Source organism: Hyaena hyaena, unplaced genomic scaffold (genome assembly GCF_003009895.1).
Source record: "Hyaena hyaena isolate Hyena2069 unplaced genomic scaffold, ASM300989v1 scaffold_9, whole genome shotgun sequence".
Classification (NCBI taxonomy): Eukaryota; Metazoa; Chordata; class Mammalia; order Carnivora; family Hyaenidae; genus Hyaena; species Hyaena hyaena.
Genome location: NW_024080641.1, coordinates 3,514,137 through 3,537,062, shown reverse-complemented (window position 1 = coordinate 3,537,062; position 22,926 = coordinate 3,514,137). Strand labels below are relative to the sequence as shown.

The 22,926-nt window shown below is 54.9% G+C and overlaps 1 protein-coding gene across 1 annotated transcript; it reads right to left on the bottom strand.

Moving 5' to 3' along the window:
* Window positions 1-1,277: 1,277 nt before the first annotated feature.
* On the bottom strand, window positions 1,278-12,561 carry SLC1A5 (solute carrier family 1 member 5). Its single transcript, XM_039245961.1, has 8 exons — window positions 11,419-12,561; window positions 8,542-8,584; window positions 8,058-8,105; window positions 7,003-7,169; window positions 5,048-5,281; window positions 4,125-4,319; window positions 3,846-3,980; window positions 1,278-2,508 (listed from the first exon to the last, which is right to left on the bottom strand). Exons 1-8 carry the CDS (start codon window positions 11,985-11,987, stop codon window positions 2,274-2,276), a joined length of 1,626 nt encoding a protein of 541 aa, XP_039101892.1. The 5' UTR covers window positions 11,988-12,561; the 3' UTR covers window positions 1,278-2,273.
* Window positions 12,562-22,926: the final 10,365 nt, after the last annotated feature.

The window sequence follows — 22,926 nt, the reverse complement described above, 5'->3', positions numbered from 1 at the left end:
GCTGGCGTAACAGCCTCTAAGCCAGGCAGCTCGGTAGCTGGAGCCCAGTTTATTCATTCTGCAAACATTTACGGAGTACCTACTATGCGCCGAGGCCCATGCTGTGCTGAGCATACAGTTGTGAATGGGACAAAGGTGGGGTGCTCATCCTAGTGGGGACCAGGTTTGGGAGTCCCTGTCCACACTGAGGCCTGAAATGGTTCCAGGCCTTTTAGATGACCCAGATCAGCATCTTAGGCAAAGTAGTAATGTGTGCCCAGCAAATTTTAAAAATGGAATAGAAATGGGGCGCCTGGGTGGCTCAGTCGGTTAATTGTCCGACTTCAGCTCAGGTCATGATCTCACGGTTCATGGGTTCGAGCCCCGCATCAGGCTCTGTGCTGACAGCCAGCTCAGAGCCTGGAACATGTTTCAGATTCTGTATCTCTCTCTCTCAGAAATAAAACATTAAAAATTTTTTAAAAAATGGAATGGGGCGCTTGGGTGGCTCCATTGGTTAAGCACCCAACTTCCACTCAGGTCATGATTTCAGAGTTTGGGAGTTTGAGCTCCACATCAGGCTTGCTGCTGTCAGCATGGAGCATGCTTTGGATCCTCTGTCACCCCTCCAAATAAACATATTTTTTAATGGAATAGAAAAAAAAGGGGAGGGGATACTGTTCTACTGAATTTGGCCGAGTTATGTTATCCCTTGTATGTACACATGTTGTGTATACAGTATATGTAATATTACATAAGCATGTGTGTACCCTTCATAATCTAAATCTAATCCATTCCCAAAAAGCATTAAATAGAAAAATTAAGGACTCAGCTCCTTCCAGCAACCCCAGCCATTTTCCCCAAATACCATTAAAACTCTTAAACACTGTTCTCACTGCCCACTAAGGATTTGGGCATCATAGAAAGCGCTGAAAATGACAATTAATTATTCAACCCTTAATGAACTCACTAGTGGTTACGTTCGTGTACGATACACGAGTTTTGCACAGACTCGGAAATGAACTGCATTCTCCTTAATGCACTGCAGTGATCATGCGATGTAACTAAATAATCAAAGCAACAGAAAGATGCGAAAGATACCCAAGATAGCATCTATATAATTGGGCTTCGGGTTGGTGGTGCCTCCCAGGCACTTGGCAGAAGTTGACGTAGGGCCCTGAGGGGGGTGATAATTATCAGTAATGTGTAACACATTTTAGCAATGTGTAAGACAGGACCTGGGATCTTTATGACAGGTGAGCCATGGCTGGGTATCATCCACATCCTGGACTCGAACAGGACTTAAAAACAGCGGCACAGCACATTTTTTATTCAAATAGCAAATTCTGGGTTAAATAAAAAAGGGGTGGGGAGAGCAAGTCATTACTGCCACTATTGGATAGAGTTCAAGTATCAAGGAAGTCCCTGTAAGTGGCTACAGCAGAGTCAGTCTCTTCCCAGTTGTACGGAATTTTCCACGGCCAAGATGTTACACATGGGGTAAAATCACGCACATCTACGGTGTGCAGATGAGCGTGCTCAAATGTATGTGTCTGTGTAAGCATCACCCGTGTCGAGATACGGAACATTCGCAAGATTGCTTAACTGACTGAGCCACCCAGGCGCCCTCTAGTGGTGTTTTTTTTGACGAACAGATAATCTTATTTCGGTGAAGTCTGTTTTATCCTGTGTGGTTTTTTAGTGCGTGCCTCATGCTTTTGGTCTTAAAAACACCTGATGAGATAGAGTTTTGTTGCTACAAAAAATGTCCTTTGGAGTGACGGCAGTATTTGTCCTCAGGCTCCCCAACCCCGGCAAGGTCCCGAGGAGTGTTTGTTACTGTGGAGGGAAGAGGGTGGGATGTACCATGGAGTCACAAAACACACACACACACACACACACACACACACACACACACACACACACACAGCTACAGCCACCAAAATAGCCATCAACCCATTGGAATGTCCTTTTTCTCAATGAGGGCAGAAATCCACATGGTGACCTGTGCCCTGAGAGGTGGGGGGGCCAGAACGACATGGTTTCTCCATCTTGTTTCCTAACTTTGGTCAGAAACAGGAATTGAAGACTGGGGAGGATTTGGGGAGATACACACACACACACACACACACACACACCTATACCCCAACATCGAAACTTCCCAGATCTGATGTTGGGGAGACAGGCTGGGACCCCTGGAACCCTCAAGTGTGCAGGCAGGGCCTCCATAGCCCCGATTCACGATCCTGATGTCCCGAGTGTCCCCAACAGGGCAGGGAAAGTCCCCGCGGGGTTTACATAACCGACTCCTTCTCGCAGGGGTCCGCGTCCCCAGCAGATCCCAGGCGGTGTTTGAGGAGGGGGTTCCCCTCCTCAGTGGGGGCGGGCGGTGGAGCCAAGGGCACCTCGCTCTTCACTTGGATCAACTCCGGCACCGAACTCCGCAGCTCTGTACGATCCACGTAACTTTGGAGGAGTCCCGCCCCAAAGGCATCACCTTCCACATTGAGGACCGTGCAGGACCGGTCCCTGAAGGGGCAGAAGCGAGAGGAAAGTGAGTAGGAGGGGAGGGGGTAGGGCCCAATCCTCCCGCCTCTCCTCCTGAATCTTTTTTTTCTTTTTTGAGAGAGAAAGAGAGAGAATCCCAAGCAGGCTCTGCACTATCAGCATGGAGCCTGAAACGGGGCTCGAACCCATGAACCAGGAGACTATGACGAGCTGAAATCACGAGTCAGATGCTCAACCAACTGAGCCACCCAGGCGCCCCCCTCTCCCCCCATATCTTGAAGTCCGTATCATGTCCTTCATGCAGCCCTGTTCTACTTCTAAATTTTTTTTTAATGTTTTATTTATTTTTTAGAGAGAGAGAGACAGAGTATGAGCAGAGGAGGGGCAGAAGGAGACACAGAATCCGAAGCAGGCTCCAGGCTCTGAGCTGTCAGCACAGATCCTGATTCGGGGCTCAAACCCACGGACTGTGAGATCATGACCTGAGCCGAAGTCAGATACTTAACCAACTGAGCCACCCAGGCGCCCCTCCCCCTCCGTTCTACTTCTAGATCCAACTTATTCCTCTATCCTCCCAAATAACCCTTTCTCCCAGAGCCTCCAAGATCTTTTCACCCAAGATCCAAGAAGCCCCCTACTTCCCTTCTTTCCCATGGAATCTAAGTGCCCCATCATACGATCTGTGCCTTAGAACCCCAAAGCACCCCTCCTCCACCCTCTCTGGACCCCAATGATACTTCTTCCAATAAAACACAAGATTTGCTCCTCATGCAACCTCAAAAAGTCATCCCTCCCTTTTCTTGGGGCCTCAGAAGACCTATCCACCTCTCTTCTTCTTCCCCCCAAATACTATATTCTTCCTCAGGCTTTTCTCATAATCCTAAAGATCTCTTTCGGCCTCCTCTTCATACTTTATGCGGGTGTACGCCATTTTAGAAAATTAGGCTATAATTCACATAGAGTAAAATTCACCCTTTGAAAGTATACAATCCAGGGTTTTTTTTTTTTTGTATATTCAGAGTTGTACGACCAAGACCTCTAATTCCAGAATGTTTCCATCACCCTAAAAAGACACTCCTATACCCATTAAACAGCTATCCCCATTCCCTCCTCCCTCTAGCCCCTGGCAACAGCTAGCTAAGCTACAGTCTACAGATTGGCCTGTTCCCACGTGGGGCTCAGCACTGACAACGTGGAGCTGCTAGGAATTCTTCCTCCCCCTCTCTCTCAAGATCCATCTCCTTTCCTCTAGAACTCCTTCCTTCCTCTCCTTTCCTCCTCAGCTCTCAATGACCCTCTTGTTCACCTCCTTTCCCAGGGTACCGGTTAGGCTCCTGAAGCCCCAGACCCACACTTACACTAGCCAGTCCACAGCCAAGATCAAGGAGATGTCGTTAACTGGCAGGTTGACTGCCTCCAGGATGATGGCCAGAGTGAGGACACCTCCAGCCGGAATGCCCGCGGCACCCACGCTGGACGCGGTGGCGGTGACCCTGAGGGGACGAGACGGGGGGTCAGGGAGAGACGTCGGTAGTGGGAGGAGCTGCCACGGGAGCCCTGCCCCCCTCCGGCCTCTGTCCATTTTCGGGGCCGGGCCAGGTGGGCCTGGGGTCCTAGCTGCGGCCCCCCACACTCACAGGATGGTGATGATCTTCACAAAGTCCAGGGATTGCTGGTTGAGCTGCGCAATGAACACTGCGGCCACGCACTGGAAGAGCGCCGCACCGTCCATGTTGACGGTGGCACCGATGGGCAGGATGAAGCGGCTGATGTGCCTGGCGACACCATTCCTCTCCTCCACGCACTTCATCATCAGCGGCAGCGTGGCCGAGCTGAGGGGCAGGTCAGTTAGCACGCGAGACCCGCCCCCTGCCGAAGCCCCGCCCGGACAACGCGCCCCAGTGGCCAATCAGCACAAGCCCGGGCTCCGCCCACCAGCCTAGAGCCCTCCCCCGCAAGCCCCACCCCTCTCCACCCTCAGCCTTCGGCAGTTCTCTTCCAGAGCCTCTCAGAGGCATAGGGGATCCTGCAGAATGTCAGGATTCCGAACTGTATGAGTCCTCGACCCCCTGGGAGGGCATAGACTGCTCTCCTTTAAAATACACACAAAAATTCAAACCTAAGTTCTATAATGTCTAGGAGCTCACTGCCCCACACTCCTCTGCCACTCCCCCCAATAATAGACTTTGGGTAAGAATCGCTATTTTCTTGGGGATGCTGCTGTGGGGAGGGCCAGGTTCGAGGGTGGAAAGAGCTCCCAGAAGTTGGATCCAGGGTGCAGCACTAGACCATTGCCTCCCAGGGCTGGGCCTTGTGGGGGAGGAGAGGTTTTCAGGAAGGGAAGAAGAAATCTCTAAACAGTGAGTGGTTTTCCAATTGCAGGGGGGAGGGTGCGGGGTGGGGGGCGTTCCAGGACCTTCTGAGAAACTTACAAAAGCATGGCCCCGGTACCCAGATCCAATGTCCCCAGATACGAAATTTCAAGGGTCTCCAGATAGCTGATGTCCACTTATGGCCCCTTAGCTTAAAAATCCCGCACTGGTTGGCCCCAAGGCCATACCTCGAAGAGGTCCCGAAGGCAGTGGCCAGCGGTGTCATGATGCCCCACAGGAAGCGGTAGGGGTTTTTGCGGGTGAAGAAGAAGTAGATGAGGGGCAGCACCAGGAGCCCGTGGATGGCGTGGCCCAGCAGGCAGCACAGGATGTATTTGCCGAGGCTGGTGAAGAGCAACCGCACATCCTCCATCTCCACGATCTTGCCAGCCACCAGGAACAAGATGCCAACAGGGGCATACCTAAGCACCCAGGAGACAGATGGCGGCCTCTGACTGTGTGCCCACCCAGGGCCCGACCACAGCCTCCCTTGTTGGGGGGAGACACCCAAATCAACGTGTGATCAAGCACCTTCCCTGACATCCTCCAAGCTCGATCCCCTCGCAAAAAGGGCAGAGGAGACGGGTGCCTATGAGGGGCTCAGTCTGTGAAGCGTCCGACTTCGGTCAGGTCAGGATCTCGCGGTTTTTGAGTTCGAGCCCCGCACTGGGCTCGGTGCTGACAGCTCAGAGCCTGGAGCCTGCTTTGGATTCTGTGTCTCTCTTGCTCTCTGCCCCTCCCCTGCTCACATTTTTTCTCTCTCTCAAAAATAAACATTAAAAATTTTTTTTAGATAATAAAAGAGAACAGAGCGGAGGGAGATAAAAGAAGCCTGGGGGCCTCTATTGCCACTTTGAATACAATCACCAACCAGATTCGGACTTACACCTGCCCCACCATGTGTAAGTCATTTACATTTTCTGGGTTCATTTGTTATAGCGGCTAGGATGATTTTTTTTAATTTTTTAATGTTTATTTTTGAGAGAGAGAGAGCGTGAGCAAGGGAGGGGCAGAGAGAGAGGGAGACACAGAATCTGAAGCAGGCTCTAGGCTCTGAGCTGTCAACACAGAGCCTGATGCAGGGCTTGAACTCACAAACTGTGAGATCCTGACCTGAGACAAAGTCAGACGCTTAACTGACTGAGCTCCCCCAAGCGCCCTGCAGCCAGGATGATTTAAACTGATATAATCTCTCGTCACATCCATGAAATAGAAAAAGGCCATGGTTCATGTCTTAATAGCAAGCGAGCCCTTGACCATGATTGAATCTTTAACCACAATCCCACGAGGGAGCCCTTCATTTAGTCTTTTGAAGCTACAGTTGAATTAAAATCGAATGGGTCTGTAAAACAGGAACATTAACGTGACCAGCCTCACAGGAATGTTGGATGTAAGGAGGTCCTCGGGCTTGAAAGCTTCCGGTGCATAGTAAGTGATCTATGAACTTCTGCTGGAATTATTATCACTCTCTTCTGGAGCAAAGACCCCAGGGGTGCCCATGCCTCCCAGCCAGGAAGCCTCCCAAGCCTGCCTCTCCGTTTGATTGCTGCAGCTTCTTGTCTCTCAAACCCCTTCCTCTTTTTGGTAACAGAAAAAAGGCACCACTTCCCAGCCACCTGTAAAGCGAGGTTTGGCCAAATGCCCAAGCTCTGGCCAGGGGATGCACCCGGAAGTTATCCAAGCGATGTACTTGATAAAGATTAGTCAACAGTGTTGATTGTAGGCACGCTATAGGTGAGGCAGCGTCCCAAGGGCTTAACTCACTTGTGCCTGCAACTCTCAATCCCATTTTCCAGATGGGGAAACTGAGGCACACACAGCGAGGTAAATACCTTGTTAGAGGGCACACGGGTGGGAAGTGGCGTGAGCCTGCTCTTACCACCCTGACTCTCTGGCAAGGAGCCTTTACGAGGTTGTGCACGGCAGCCTCTTAAATGTCGCCTGCACCAGAATCGGGGGGGGGGGAGGGGGAGGCTCTCATGGAATACAGCGCTGTCCTCATGTTATAAAGAGGAAACTGAGGCACAGAGAGGGCAGGTTACTTGCCCAAAGTCACCCAGCAGGGGATGGTCAAGACTGGATGTGGTTCCAAGCAGCAGAGGCGCTCCCTCCCACAGCCCCGGCCCCGTGTCCCCCCACCTACCACATGATCCAGGACACTAGCACCATGGTGGCGTCATTGAAGGAGTTGAAGAATCGGATGAGCAGCTCTCCCTCGGGTCCCAGCTTGCGCAGGGCCACGCCAAAGACAATGGCGAAGACCACCAAGCCCAGGATATTCATACTCTCCACCTCATTCCCGACAGGCACCTTTGGGCGAGCAACAGATTGGGATGGGAGGCGGAAACTCGGTCAACCTGCACAGTCACTAAGGGCCTGTCCTGGGCACTGCTGGGGCACAACACAGACAAGACGGCTGCTTGGGTCCCTTCCTCCCAAGGCTCAGAGTCTCAGTCCAGGGGAAACAGACCTGCCATCAGGGACCACCCAGAATGGTTGACACAGGGAAACGCAAGGTAGTGTGGGAACCGAAGGCGATGCCCGCTTGGTCGGTGGGGAGGGGATCCGGGAGGGCTTCGTGGAGAAAGGGGCCGGAGATCCGGAGAACAGGAGGATGAACAGGTCAAGAGTGGTCGTAGAAGGTTCCAGAGGGAGCAAACAGATGGCAACAGTCTGGGAAGGACAGCAGCTCGGGCATTCAAAGGGCAGAAGGAAACCCACTGGGGCTGGCATAGACCAGCCAGAGCCAAAACACGAGGCTGGCTGGGCGGCCGGGCAGAAGCCCGACGCTGCAGGGTCTTACGGAGAGTGGCAAGGAGCCCGGGCTTTCTTCCGAGGACACTAGGGAGCCTACAAAGGCTTTGGGCAGGGGAGACGCAGGATCAGGTTTGCGCTTTGGAAAGAGCACGCTGGCTGCCAGGCAGAGGGTAGGTAGGAGAGGGGGCCTCTGGGGGCAGATCAGGTGGGGGGGGGGCCCAGGGCAGGATGGGATGGGGAAAAAAGGAAGCCTGGACCAGGGAGGGAGACGAGGGGGCCAAACGGAGATACCAGGAAAAACAGAAACTAGGGAGAGGCTGCAGAGAGTGTAAAACAAATACCACCAGATGGGCAAACAAAGGCTGGGGTGGGAACGAAATGCAAAAACCACAACAAGGGGCGGAGGGCTGTGCACCCGCCCCTCCCTTCCCCTGCTCTCACCTTCACCTTGGTTCCGTTGATCCATTGGGTTTCATAGACGGTACTGTACTGCAGGTGGGGTTGGGAAGAGTCAGGATTAATGGCCACAGAGGTTCCCCTCACCCTGTCCTGCCCTAAGCACCCCCTGAACATGATCTCGTTTCATCCTGCCAGCGGCAGCTCCACTGAGGCAAGATTTTCGTACGTGCCCATTTTCCAGAGGTGGAAACCGAGGCTCTGAGAGGAAAAGGCAGTTAGTTGCCCGGGGTCACACTGCTGGAATCAGAACCCAGAAGGGGCCCAGAACCCACATTTATTCTCCTTTCTCGACGAGGGGCATGGACGGGTTTAGGGGTACCCAAGGACCCCGCAACAGCATTCATAAATATGCGAGCATGCGCACTTGGCCAGGCACCACTGGAGAGCAGGCACCAAGGGGCTCCGACTTGCCCGTCGCCCTCCTTGCCCACCCCCCACCCGCCGGGACATACCCCCAAGGACTCACTGAGCGGAAGGCTGCGGACACCAGGTTGGAGGGGAAGATATTTCTGCAGAGACAGACAGGGAGGAAGGCATGTTATTAAATACCACGGTGGGGGAACGGGGGGCGTCTGAGGAGTTGGGGATGGGGAGAAACTCGGAGGCCCTGTTCGCACCTAAATGTGCCCTCCCCGCCGCCCCCATGCCCCAGCCAGGTCTGGTCAGGCAGAGTTGGGAGCTGCGCTCTTTGCCAGGGTGTGGGGAGTCTGAGCTGGCCTCCTAGGGCCCCCCGTGGGGACAGCCTGGCAGCCACGATCATGGACTGGAGGTTAGGAATGCTGGCTTCCCAAGGCAGGCGGGGGCAGGGTCACCTGGGGCCTCAGCTCCACCCCAGGCTGCAAACTTAATACCACGGGCGTGTTGCATCAGCTACTTCCTCCTGGAGGGCTGAGAGCCGCTCCGGCCCTGGGCCCGGCTGAGAAAGGCAGAGGACACGTGTGCTCTGGAGAAGAGGTAGTGAGAGAGGGCGACAAGGGACAGCTGTGTGTGCCGCGAATGTGTATCTGCACAAGCAGTGTGCATTAAACCCCACTGAGCATGTCAGGGGGTCAGTGGGACCCCCTCTTGAGTCTAGAAGTGGGAAGAAAGTAAGGGCTAATGTGTCCACAGTCCCTGTAATGCTTGACATAAACCCACTCATTTAATCCTCGCTGCAGCCCTCGCGGTACCGCACGGTCATCCCTGTTTTGAGAAAAGGGAACCATGGGGCGCCTGGGTGGCTCAACTGGTGGAGCGTCGGACTTGATTTCCGCTCAGGTCTTAATCTCATGGTTTGTGAGATAGAGCCGGCGACGGGCTCCACGCTAGGTTTGAGATGCTCTTTCTCTCTCTCTCAATCTCTCCCTCCGTCCCTCTCCCCCACTCTTGCGCTCTCTCTAAAACTAAAATGAAGTAGGAGCGCCTGGATGGCTCAGTCAGTTGAGCGGCCGGCTTTGGCTCAGGGCAGTCCGTGAGTTCAAACCCTGCATTGTCGGGCTCTGTGCTGACCGCTCGGAGCCTGGAGCCTGCTTCCAATTCTGTGTCTCCCTCTCTGTCTGCCCCTCCCCTGCTCACACTCTCTCTCCCAAAAATAATATAAACGTTAAAAAAAATAAAGTATTTAAAAATAAAAGTAAAGGGAACTGAGGCACAGAAAGGTAAAGAAATCTGGCTGGCTAGAAAGTGGCAGAGCTGGGATTTGAACTCAGCCAGCTGGCTACGAGGTCCCACTACCCCTCACCAAGCGTGTGGGTGAGCAGCTGTTGCGTGGTGGGTCCCTAAACAGTTTCTCACGTGTTGGTGTCCGCGTGGGGGTGCCGGCGAGTGCCCAGATTCGTGGCACAGAGTCGGTGTCCACGTATTCTCGAGCATGCCTGTCCAGGCGACGCTCCGTGTACCGGCGTGGCCAGTGGCACCCGTGAGTGGCCGTGAACAGGGATGTCAGTACACTGTGTGTGTGTGGGGTGGGGGGCACATGTGTGGCAGTTGGTGTGAGGCCACGCGTCACTGAGAGAGGTCCCGGCTGTGACTGGGTGTCTGAGGGCCTGTGTCCAGCTCTGTGTCATCAGCTATAAAGCTGTGTGGCTCTAAGATGTTCCGGAAAAGTCTTGAGGGGCTGGCCAAGGATTTCGGCACGCAGGGGAAGCCTGAGCGCACAAACAGCCTTCGAGTGGGCGTGCCCGTTGGCCGGGAGGCCTGTACCCACCCAGGCCCAGCAGGGCTGGGTCAGGACCCGGCTAATCTCCCCCAGCCAGGAGCCGGCCATCCACTGCCGCTTCTGGGGACACCAAGCCTGCCCCAGAATCTCTCCTCTCAGCCTGCCGACACCCCCATGAGGCTGGGAGAACCCAGTTCCGTGACTCATCACTTCCTTCCCCTCACTTCCTGGAAGTCCCCAACCAACCTGGAGAGATTGAATCAGCAGGTCTGAAAGGCAAGGCCATGTGGACCCAGGGGTCTGCCCCTTCTCAAATGGGGGAAGAACTCTTCTTGGGATGGGGGCGGTGGCGGGAGGGGGGCGCGGGGAAGCAGAGATCAGAAGGCAAAGAGTCTGCTCTCTTTCCAAAAGTCTCACTGGCTCCCTTCTGGGCAGCCTACGGCGGGGGGGGGGGGGGGGGGGGGGGGGGGGGGGGGGGGGGGGGGGGGGGGGGGGGGGGGGGGGGGGGGGGGGGGGGGGGGGGGGGGTTGCCCAGACAGACGTGAGAAATGGAATGAAAAGTCTTCAGAGGTGGCTGGATTTAGCAAGAAGATATAAAAAGGAAGCTGCCAGGGCCCAGCCCTGGGCGGGGAAGGGAGGCTGAGAAAAAAAAACCCGGCTGTGTCCTGGTGACATGGGTGACACGTAATGTGGGGAGCCCTGGGACTGGGAAGAGGGCCTGGCAGAGGTCACTCAGATCTACGCACTCCTCAGGGGGTCGCAAACTCTCTGACTCTGGACTCAAGTCCTGAGGCCCTTAGCGCCCCAAAATGCCCTTCCAAGTTCACCCCCCCAGATCCTCTCCCCTCACAGGAACACCCTTATGTCCCTTCCCTTCCCACAACTTCTCAAGGATTACTCTTTCTTCCCTCTACCAGATTTCCTAGTCTATCACTGTCTTGGAGGGTCCCCACTGATGTCCCCAGGCCCCCACATTCGAAGCCTCCTTCCCCAGGGGTCTGTCCCCACTCGCTGACCTCTGGTCCTCCAAGGGTCACCATCACCATCCCGCCCTGTTTCGCTCAGGCCCTGGGGGCGTCCCGGCTCCGGAGGGCTCACAGCCCTCTGGCGTCCACGTGGTCACTCCGGCCATCCCTGACACGGGTCCCCCCCCCCCACGTGGCTTCCCCTCTCCCCCACGACTCCCCCAGGCGGCTGGGGTCTGACCTTACGAGATCCAGGAAGGAATCGAGGACTTCCTTGCTGGGGGCCTCTTCCACGGCGTCCGCGGCGACGAGAGAGGCGTTGGCGGCAGCGAAGGTGGCGCCCGGCTGCAGCGCCAGCGCCAAGCCCACGCCGAGTGCCGACGCCAGCAGCGTGGTGACCAGGAAAAAGAGCAGCGCCCAGGCGCCCAGGCGGCCGAGCGCGCTCGAGTCCAGGCTGGCGGCGCCGCCGATCAGGCTGCACACCACCAGCGGCAAGATGATCATCTTCAGCAGGCGCAGCAGCAGCTCTCCGGGGAAGGCGAAGGCCGCCAGGCGCGCGGGGCCCAGCGCGCGCGCGCCACCGGCCCCCGAGACCCCCAGACCCAGCGCCACGCCTGCCAGCACGGCCGCCACCGTCAGCAGCACCAGCAGATTGGCGCGAAGACAGCGGCGCGCCCGCTCCTGGGAACCGCAGCAGCGGCCGCGCGCGGAGTCTGGGTCCTCTTTCGCGAGCAACACCGGGGCACCGTTCGCGGCGGGCGCGGCCGCCTCGAACCCCTTGGGGTCTCCGCGAGGGGGATCGGCCACCATGTTGGAACGCGCCCGGAGTTCCTTAGCGCCTGGAAGCTTGGGGCTCCTTCCTGGAACGCCGACGTTCCTTAGAGCGGAGAGTTCTGCAGCCCAGGCTGGAGGCTGGAACTCTGGAGGGTTCCTTGGAGTTGCGAGTTCACAGCGCCTGGGTTCCTTGGCTCTTGAAACCTGGAGTGTCAGATCCCGAAGCTGGGAGCTCTCTGGGTTGGGTCCTGCGCCCGAAAGCCGGGAGCACCTGGGGTGCTCGGCCCTACGGATGGGAATACAGGAGTTTATCGGGCTGGGACAGGGAGGTGCTTGGCTCTGGAAGGCTGAAGGTGTCCAAGTGGCAGAGGTCCTCAAGAGGCCACGTCCCGGTAGCGCAGATCCGGGAGGCAGGGATCCGGGGTGCCGGGGTCCTGGAAACGGAGGCTGGGAAGCTGGACTCGGGGGGGGGGGGAAACAAGAGTTCCAGGAAGAGGGGAGCTAGGCTTTTGCCTCTGGGAGAGGAAATCCAAGGCCCTGAGTGCGGAAGGCTGCGGTCCGGGACCCCGGGAAGTAGCGGCTACCGACTCGGACGGAATCCCGCGGGCGCGCCGCGTGGCTCTGAGCCCACAGGGCGGAAGCTGAGAGAGTTAAGGGCAGGGGCGAGGCTTGAGAAGGCGGGGAGCGAACCGCGGGCGTCGATTGGCTGCGGAGTGTTCGGGGGCCCTCCTGCGAGCGAGAGGTGGGGCGGAGGCCAGAGTGGGGCCAATCACCCTTAGAAGGCAGACTAACAAACCGTATACCAAGGGGCGGGGACTCGGGGGGGCGGGGCGGGGCCAGAGGGAAGCTTCCATCCCCCAACCCCGCCAAAGGAATCTGGATGCAGATGGGGGCCTTTAACCTACAGCAGTTCTCTGGCTGGAAGGTCTCTAGAAAGTGCACGTGGTCCGCAGGTGGCTCAACCCAGCCTGCAGTGAGCGGCTCTGCCCTGAGTCCAGGCTTTTGTCGCCTCTCGGAATTCAAATTCCCCGTAGGTAAAATGTAGATTAGGAAAGCTCATCCCACACCTGATTGGTGTTAAGATTTAAATTAGATGCAGTTATTTATTCAATAATGTTAACAATTAAATAAAACGTTCCAGGGGCGGCTGGAACACTAATGTGCTAATGACTTCACAAATGCTTTCACCAAATATTTCCCCCCACATTTTATTATGACAGATGTCAAACATACACAAAATTGTAAAGTATCCATATACCCACCAACTAGAGTCTACAATTATTTCCTCAAACTTCTATGTTGTGTGTATTATCCGTATTATATACATAGATGTTATTATCTCATCTATATTATTTCTATCCATTTACTTATCTCCCTATCCACTCATCCTTTCACTTTTTAAACCTCATTTTATTTTATAATTATTTTTTGTTTATTTTTGAGAGAGGGAGTGTAAGTGGGGGAAGGGCAGAGACAGAATCCAAAGCAGGCTCCAGGCTCTGAGCTGTCAGCACAGAGCCACACGCAGGGCTCGAACTCACGAACCGTGATTTTATCCTTTTAAGGTAAAATGTACAATGAAATGCACCAGATTGTAAGCACCATTTGCCGACTTTTGACAAATACATGGGCCTGATTTCGCTAGAATCTTCAAAACTGCTTGGTGAGATGGGTCCCACTATTATACCCATTCTCCAGATGCACAAAACTGGGGCTTAGGCCCAGAGGAAGGCCACACCTGGGGAGGCTGGGAGTTGCATGCCTGCCTCTCAAGTTCCTAAACCTACCTATTGGGCTGCCTCCTTAAATTCCTTCTTGGTCATTTGAGTCATCTCCAGTGAATCAGTCAGGATTCCTAGCTTCTTCGGGCGGGCGCTATTGAAACCTTAATTCCCTCCCCAGCTGGCCTGCTCTCTGGTGACATTTCAGACCTTCACATTTGCTCCTAGACCGTACTTAGTGATGACTTCAGAAGCTGCCTCCTGTGGCAGCTGTGGGGCCCCCGGCAAGTCACAAGTCACATCCTCGGAAGCCTCCGTCTCTACAGCAGTACAATGGGAAGTAGAGTAGATCATACCTCCTTGGGTGCTGAGAGGATCCAATGACATCATATGTTTAAAGCATTTAGACAGGGTACGGGTTGGCCCTTTAATGTTTTTTTTTAATGTTTTTATTTATTTCTAGGAGAGAGAGAGAGACAGCGTGAGCAGCGGAGGGTCAGAGAGAGAGGGAGTCACAGACTGAAACAGGCTCCAGGCCCTGAGCTGGCAGTCAGCACAGAGCCTGACGCGGGGCTCGAACCCACGAACCATGAGATCATGACCCAAGCGAAAGTCGGACGCTCAACCGACTAAGCCACCCAGGCGCCCCCGGGTTGGCCCTTTAAAAAGTTAACCGGTGCTGCTCCTATAATTGTTGTCATTATTATTGAAGAATATGGTTTTTTAAAGTTTGTTTGTTTGTTTATTTATTTATTTATTTATTTGAAAGAGAGAGAATGAGCAGGGGAGGGACATTGATAAAGACAGAACACCTGAAGCGGGCTCTGTGCTGACAGTACAAACCCCGATGCGGGGCTTGAACTCATGAACCCTGAGATCATGACCTGAGCCCACGTCGGATGCTAAACCCATCGAGCCCCCCAGGTGCCCCGAAGAATACAGCAGGGGCTCCGACCAGCTCCATGGCGCTGCTGGGCCCTGCTGGTAAGCTCTCCCACCTGGCTGCCACGAGCCCTAGACCCAGACCCACTTGGGAAGGAGCTTTGAGAACTTTCTGTGACCTAGGATCTCAGCCAAGGGGGCCAGGCTGAGCCGAGATCTGCCCAGGCTCTGCCCACCCCAGACGCATGTGGCCATGTGCACCTCCTACCGGCGGCGTCCCTCACACACTCTCCGTTCCCAAGTCTTCCCGTCCTCAGCTACTTTATTTTTTTTTTAATGTTTTTTTTTTTTTATTTATTTCTAGGAGAGAGAGAGAGAGACAGCGTGAGCAGGGGAGGGTCAGAGAGAGAGGGAGCCACAGACTCTGAAACAGGCTCCAGGCTCTGAGCTGGCAGTCAGCACAGAGCCCGCCGCGGGGTCCGAACCCACGAACCGCGAGATCATGACCTAAGCGAAAGTCGGACGCTTAACCGGCTAAGCCACCCAGGCGCCCCAAGTCCTCAGCTACTTTAGAAAGCGCCCACCGCCTTCTCACTCTTAGAGCCTGAAGTCATAGTCGTGTGACAAACTTCTGCTCAGCTCCTGGGCGTGGTTATATTCGAGAAAGAGTGGGCGCCAAAACTACAGAGGCGTGGGTTTAAATCCTGCCTCCTCCACTTACCGGCTGAGTATTGGCTGGTGTTCCTCATGGGTCCTAGAGCCAATGGGAGCACAAATTTGACCGTGCACGTGGGGACCTTGGATACAAAACGTCAGGGGACAGCCCGTGAGCACTCCATTCGTGCTACAAATATTCCTTGAGCCCTTACTACGGGCTGAGGGCTGTTCATTGTGCTGAGGATTCAGCAGTGAGGAGAAAAAAAAAAAAAAAAGACAAGACGCCCTGCCCGTGTTCTAGTGACGGTAGACCGTGAAATAACCTTGGCCTGCCAGGGGGTAAGCCGGACAAAGCGGAAGTCTGGCATTAGAGAGAGGCGGCATGGCCAGGAGGAGCCACTCTGAGGCGGTGACATTTACAGCGAGACCTGAATGACCAGAATGAGCTCCAGGCTCCACTACCGGAAGAACATTCGAGGGAAAGGGAAGAACAGGTGCAAAGCCCGGAGGCGGCAGGCAGGGAAGGCTCCTGCCCTGTGTGAAATGCTGTCACACGTTATCTTATCTCCAGAATCCTTGCGATCTCAAGCTCTAGCTAACTGATTTGGAAGCAAACGGACGAATGAGGTTTGCTGCGGCCCAACCCCCTACCTGGGCAGAGAATTTTTTTTTTTAAATGTTATGTTTATTTATTTTGGGGGGGAGAGAGACAGTCAGAGCATGAGTGGGGGAGGGGCAGAGAGAGGGAGAGGGAGACCCAGAATCTGAAGCAGGCTCCAGGCTCTGAGCTGTCAGCACAGAGCCTGATGTGGGGCTTGAACTCATGAACCATGAGATCATGACCCGAGCCAAAGTGAGACGCTTAATGCACTGAGCCACCCAGGCGCCCCTGGGCAGAGAATTTGAACTCAGGTGTCTCTGACCCTGCTATGCCCCCAACCCCTATGGGACACCATGGCCACCCCTGCGTGGGGCTCCTCCTTCAAGCAGAGGCATTTCTGCCAAGGGACCACGATCTATTCTGAGCATGATGTTGGGCTCCGGGATGGGTGCCCCCAGGGCCCTGGCCTCTGGGGACTCACAGTACAAGTGGGGAGACCACTCATCCCAAGGAGGTGATGATGACAGAGTGAGCAGGGCTGGGATGGGCAGCCCAGAAGGGATGCTTGGCCCAACATGGAGGTCAGGGAAGACTTCCTGGAGGAGGAGACAATCCCAGCTGGAATAGCAAAGAGCTGGACCAAGCCCAGGGAGAGAGTGTACCAGGCAAACAGATCAGAACCTGCAGAGCTCCAGTGTTGAGAAGAGCTCAGGATGTTCCCAAGCGTGGATCTAAGCTGGTCACTCCACCCTCGGAGTGGCCCCAGTAGGCTTCCCCTGGGATAAAGTCCAAGTTCTCCGGCTGGCCATCTGTCTCCCCGGTAATTCATTCCCTCAGTCGGTCAACAAACCACATCCACAGAACGGAACACAGGAGAGACGTCAAATGAAAGGAGACAGATGAGGAACTGGGTGGACGGGCGGGCTTCAGAAATAAATCTGGTGTCCAGAAATATCGTTCAAGAGGAAAACGCGGGACGCCTGGGTGGCTTAGTCGGTTGAGCGTCCGACTTTCGCTTAGGTCATGATCTCGCGGTTCGTGGGTTCGAGCCCCGCGTAGGGCTTTGTGCTGACTGCCAGCTCAGAGCCTGGAGCCTATTTCGGAGTCTGTGTCTCCCTCTCTCTCTGACCCTCCCCTGCTCACGCTGTCTCTCTCTCTCTCTCCTAGAAATAAATAAAAATATTAAAAAAAAAAAAGAGGAAAATGCAAGGTGCAAGAGATGGCGTCTAGGACAGGGCAGCACATCATCTGTGGGGAGCGGGGGAGGTTGGGGGACAAACGTTTAACAGCCTCTGTTTCAGCTCTTCCTCTGAGCCTCTGTTTCAAGTGCATTGACCATCTCTGCAAGAATTCACAGAAGCTGCCCGAAGCCGCTGCTTTCAGAGAGGAAAGCATGGCTTTGCGGTTGGGCGTCAGCGCTGTGGTTCACCGGCAGCGGCGGCGTCTGGCCTCAGAGATCACGGAGGGACCGACCAAGTTCATGTGTATAAAGTGCTTGGGTGGTACCCGGCACGCTGCAGCCTCGTGGGATCTGAAGCTGTGATGACCTCTGGAGAACAAGTTTTATCTAAGGCCAAAGGGAAAAAGGCTGCTTCCACATTTGCCCTCAGACACAGACTCCCGGGCTGGTGCTCTCCACCCAGGGGGCCTCTGGGGTTCAGGGCCGCGGGGCAAACAGAGCCTCAGAGGAAGCAGGTGGGACCTGGCAGCTGGGTCTCAGGTGCTGCGGCGGCGGCACGTGGCCAGGCTGGGGGCAGGGAAGCTTCTGGCAGCCCTCCTGGTGATCAGGGCCCTGGGAATGGAGAAGTGGCCCAGGCTGGTTGGGTCACGAGGCCGCGGGGCCAGCCTTCACCCAGGCCCTGCTCTCGAATTTCAAGTGTGGGGCTGCCGGATGGGGAGGCAAGATGGAGCGAGGAGTCTCGAGGACCCAGGGGACCCTGGAAGTCAAAGTTCCCCAGAACTTTCTGGAAGGACGGGCTGGGTCTGGGCCAAGAGGGGAAGGTTTGAGGGTTTGCTTCAGGATTGGCCAGTGGAGTGTCCCCACCCCTGCCCCTGCTCAGGCTTGGAGAGAAAAGTATACCAACTAGTCCCAGCCAGCCTGCCGTCCCCCCCGAGCCAAGCCTCCTACGCGGATCGGATCCGCATTTCATCATCGGAAAAGAAAAGGCCTGGGGCCCTGGGAAGGAGGTGAGAGGGGTCCGGAGGATGCTGGGCTGAGCAGTGTGGCATCTCCACCGCACAGAGCAGGGAGGACCTTCCTGGCCTCAGTTTGCCACCTGTGAAATGGGTATTGTTTGGAATGGTATCCTCTGCTCTTCCCTCAGACTTGCACGTATTCAGCAAACTTTTTCTTTTTTTTATTAAAAATTTTCATGTTTATTTATTTTTGGAGAGAGAGAGAGAGAGACAGAGTGCGAGTAGGGGGTGGGGCAGAGAGAGAGGGAGACACAGAATCTGAAGCAGGCTCCAGGCTCCGAGCTGTCAGCACAGAGCCCGTCGCGGGGATCGAACCTGTGAACTTGGAGATTGTGACCTGAGCCGAAGTCAGACGCTTAACCAACTCAGCCACCCAGGAGCCCCTCAGCAAACTTTTTCTGAGCACCCGCTGTGTGCCTGGCCCTGTCGTGGGTGACACTGGGGTCCCAGCAGTGACTGAGACAGGCCTAGCTCCGGTGGGGGAGACAGAGTGAGCTACGGGAATAGAGGAGCCCAGGAGAGGAGCTCCGTCTGGGAATGAGGCCAGGGAGGGTTTCCTGGAGGAGGGGGCATCTGAGCTGAATTGTGAAGGACGGCAGAGCTGACCAGCAAAGGAAGGAGGGAAAGGGTCAGCGCAGAGGACACAGAAGGGCAAAGACCTGGACCCGAGGAATTTATGAACCCAAGAATAGTTCCATTTGTCGGAGTGGAAAATTCAAGGCGGAAACTGCCAAGAAATGAGGCCAGAGGGGTTCCCGGCAGACTCAGTCGGAAGAGCATGCGACTTTTGATCTCAGGGTCATGAGTTCGAGGCCCCACGTGGGGTGTAAAATAAAGTGTTGGGGGCGCCTGGGTGGCTCAGTCAGTTGAGCGTCTGACTCTTGACTTCGGCTCAGGTCACAATCACGGTTCTCACGGTTGGTGAGATTAAGCCCTGCGTCCGTCTCTGCGCTGACGTCAGGGAGCCTGCTTGGGATTCTCTCTCTCCTTTTCTCTCTGCTCCTCTCCTATTCGCTCTCTCTCTTTCTCTCTCTCTCAAAATAAATAAATAAGCATCATCGCGTCACATGCTTCCATTACATGTTCACATACAGATTCCCGGCCCTGAGGCAAAACAGAAGGAAATAAAATCCTACAACAACCCCAGTAAAGGAGAATGGGAATATCAGTGACCAGTCCTAAAGATTCTAGAATTCCACTCCTTTGATGGGCGTGCTTAGGGGTTCTTAGTCTATACATCTATATTTTCTTTTTAATGTTTTATTTATTTTTGAGAGAGCGCACGCAGGGGAGGGGCAGGGAGAGAGGGAAGTGGCCTCTGTGAAGACAGCACAGAGCCCCACGCGGGGCTCGAACTCGCGCAACATGAGATCATGACCTGAGCTGAAGTCAGAGGCTTAGCCAGCTGAGCCACCCAGCCACCCCTACCCATCTGTATTTTTAAACCTCAGGTGTCAACCTATTAGTAAGGCGTAAAATAGTCTCAAGCAGTCAGTCAGAGCATGCTGTAAAAGTAATTCTTGCTTCGGGGCGCCTGGGTGGCTTAGTGGGTTAAGCGTCCGACTTTCGCTTAGGTCATGATCTCGCGGTTCGTGGGTTCGAGCCCCGCGTCGGGCTCTGTGCTGACTGCCAGCTCAGAGCCTGGAGCCTGTTTCGGAGTCTGTATCTCCCTCTCTCTCTGACCCTCTCCTGCTCATGCTGTCTCTCTCTCTCCTAAAAATAAAAAAAAAAAATTTAAAGAAGTAATTCTTGCTTCCTAGTGTTTTCACTTATCTGTGTGTGCGCACCTGTTCATACATATACCACGCTGCAGACGCAACACAAATTCTGTTGTGCGTGGAATGTCTGAAGTCGGAAACGCTCTGGAAAACACTGCGGCCCCCTGCCCAATCCTCTCCCCCATCGTTTTCTCACACGAGCTTCTCTTGGCTTTAACCAAGATTTTCAGATGTCACCCCAGGGATCCCCCGAGTCCTGCAGACCCCCAGGCTGGGCCACTTGTCCCTCCAAGCTCCTCCAGTCCCTCGAGTCTCCCATCCCAGCCCTGCGCACTCTGGATGGTGACTGTCTGGGGATGGGTCTGTCCCCTCCATTGGGGTGGGGGGCGGTCTTGACCATGGCTGAGTTCCCAGCATCGCCCGGCACCTGCTCGGGGCCGGGGCGCACAGTAGGGACTCTGGGAATGTGGTTTGACTCTTTCAGAAACGGGAAGGAAAAAGACTCTGGGGGAAGCTACAGCCTGGGGCCCTGGAGACTGGCCCAGACCTTCCCTTCCTACCTTTCTAATTTATTTAAGAGCTGGCTTGTCAGGGCCGCTCGGCCCCGCCCCACCCCCCTCCCAGCTGCAGGCTGTCAGGTCTCTGCGGCTTGTGGTGTAACAGTAATTCTCCGGTTTCTGGGCCTTAAGACTCTGCCCTCCTCACCTCTCCCCACATCCAGTTAAGGTCCTGGAGTGTTCCCCAGCCTCGCTGCCCCCTACCACCACTGCGGGGCCTGCCCCGGGACCCCACGGCTGCCTCAGGGCTTGGGCGACCTGGATGGAAAGGCATCTGATGCTTCCAGGGAGTCAGGATAGGATAATGACCAAGGGTGTGGGGTCAAGGGTACAGGCAGAGAGACAGGCCTTCCCGCTTCTTACCTGATCTTGGGCGAGGGATTCCACCCTTGAGCCTCATGTCCTTATCTCTGAAGCAAGATGAAAGTCACATTTACCCTCTGAGGTGGCAGGAGAATTAAGTAAAACCAGGTGGGTGAAGCCCCAGCAAGATATAGGCCTTGGCAACGTGTAAGAGATCAGTACACAAGGGTGGGGAGGTGGTACTGTGATTATTAGCTTTTCCCTTTAGAGATCCCCAGTCAGAGGTGGGCCGAGCCATACATATCCGGGGGGGGGGGGGGGAATCAGAGGGGAATCCCAAGAAACATGGCCCTGGGGCACCTGGGTGGTCTGACTTGGGCTCAGGTCATGATCTCACAGTTTGGGAGTTCGAGCCCCGCGTCGGGCTCTGTGCTGACAGCTCAGAGCCTGGAGCCTGTTTCGGATTCTGTGTCTCCCTCTCTCTCTGATCCTCCCCCGCTCGCACTCTGTCTCTGTCTCTGTCTCTGTCTCTCTCTCTCTCACACACACACACACACACACACACACACACACAAATAAACATTAAAAAAAAAAAAAAAAGGAACATGGCCTTCTCAGGAGCCAATTCAAAAGGTAAATGATCACCCAGCCTAAATGATCACCCACGGTGACAATGTGGGCGTCATCTCTGAAGGTAGCCAGCGTGACGGACCAGGACATTGTGAGTCTGTAGTTTGGGTCACCTCCAACTTCCTGAGGGTAAGGCAGCCCCTGAGCATCAAGTGACCCCACCCCACCTGTGCGGCTGGCCAGCTGGGTCCCTGGAGAAAGGTGCAGACTGTCACTGATTCACTTTCTGAGAAGAGCGTGAGGTCAGTGACCTGCCTTTGAGGGGTGTCAGGATTTGTACTTGAGCTTGAGATGACATGGCATCTGAGTTCATCTGAGTGCTGATTAACAGGCTCTGGACAAAGTCTCCCCTCCCTCGGGGGGGGGTGGATCGGGAGGAGAGTGAAAGACGTTGCCACCTTGACTGCAAGTAATGCTTACGTAGACTCCATTCGAGGGCACATGAGAGACCAATGGGTCTGCTCCCCTCTTGGTACAGACAAGGAAACTGAGTCGCAAAGTCCCACAGAGAATTACTGGCCAAGCCGGAGAAGCTGTCACTAGGGATGGATATGGGGTATCAGGCCAGGAAGAGCAGAGGCTCCAACATCCAAAATAACCAGAGAAGACTGAGAAGGACGTCAAGATACACTCCATCCGTTTGTATGGGTTTTTTTACCTGGAGGCACCAATTAAAAAAGAAATTATTTTAAAAAATAAATAAGAATCGCCTGGGGGGGTCAGTCAGTTAAGCGCCCGACTTCGGCTCAGGTCATGATGTCACAGCTTGTGGGTTCGAGCCCCACATCGGGCTGTGTGCTGACGGCTCGGAGCCTGGAGCCTGCTTCGGATTCAGTGTCTCCCTCTCTGCCCTTCTCTGTCTCTGTCTCTTTCAAAAATAAATAAATGTAAAAAATTTTTTTAAATATACATGACATGCTATGGACTCTTAATCATTTGAAAGGGTCCCATCCAGGGGCCTTGAACACATTCACAGTGTAGCCATCAGCACTACCTGGTTCCAAATCTGTTTTCGTCGCACCAAAGAACAGAAGCAGGGCCTGGATGCAGAGATCTCTACCTCTGGAGCTGAAGCAGGCGCTCCCACTCAGCCCCTCGACTGAGGAATCTCGGCAAGTGGGCAAGAACTCATCCCGTCTTGCAGTCAGGCCTGCAGAGTGCTAGGGAGCTATGGACGGTTTGCCAGCCTCAGCCGGGATCTGGGTTGTAGCACCCAGCACACCGGGCTGCTCTCGCCGCCCAGGAACTTTCTCCAGCTCCTTGCCTCCTGGGACCAAGAGGGGGGTTCCCAGAGGATGCCAGCGCGGAAGAGAACAGAACTGACGGGTCAAGGTTAGCCTCGTGGCATCGTTGAAGCTCCCGAGGCCAGCTATGCCTGAGGCCAGCCAACTGGGCGACCTTTTCACTCCGATGAGCTGACCGGTTTCTGATTTTGCGGAAGACGGATACAGTAAGGATTTCAGGTACCTGACCTAGAAAGGGGCCGAAACGATCCAGGAAGAGTCAGTCTGCTGTAAGGCTCTGGGAATAAGGTCCCCGAGAAGGGGAAGGCGCGAATGGGTGGGGACATGGCCCATTTCAGGCGACAGACAGCACATTATCAAGGTGGCTTGGAATGTGCAACTTACGAGGGGTCGTGGTCATGAGGGAGCATAACCTAAGGTGAGGGCAAAATACAAGCAGTACTCCCCCCCCCCCCCCCCCCCCCCC

Excerpts from the sequence above, each read along its gene's own strand:
- SLC1A5 (XM_039245961.1), bottom strand. The coding sequence starts at position 11,987 with ATGGTGGCCGATCCCCCTCGCGGAGACCCCAAGGGGTTCGAGGCGGCC. Across the intron at positions 7,170-8,057 it reads TCAACGGAACCAAGGTGAAG|GTGCCTGTCGGGAATGAGGT; the intron begins GTGAGAGCAGGG and ends GCTCGCCCAAAG. Across the intron at positions 2,509-3,845 it reads TTGGCTGTGGACTGGCTAGT|GGACCGGTCCTGCACGGTCC; the intron begins GTAAGTGTGGGT and ends CTGCCCCTTCAG.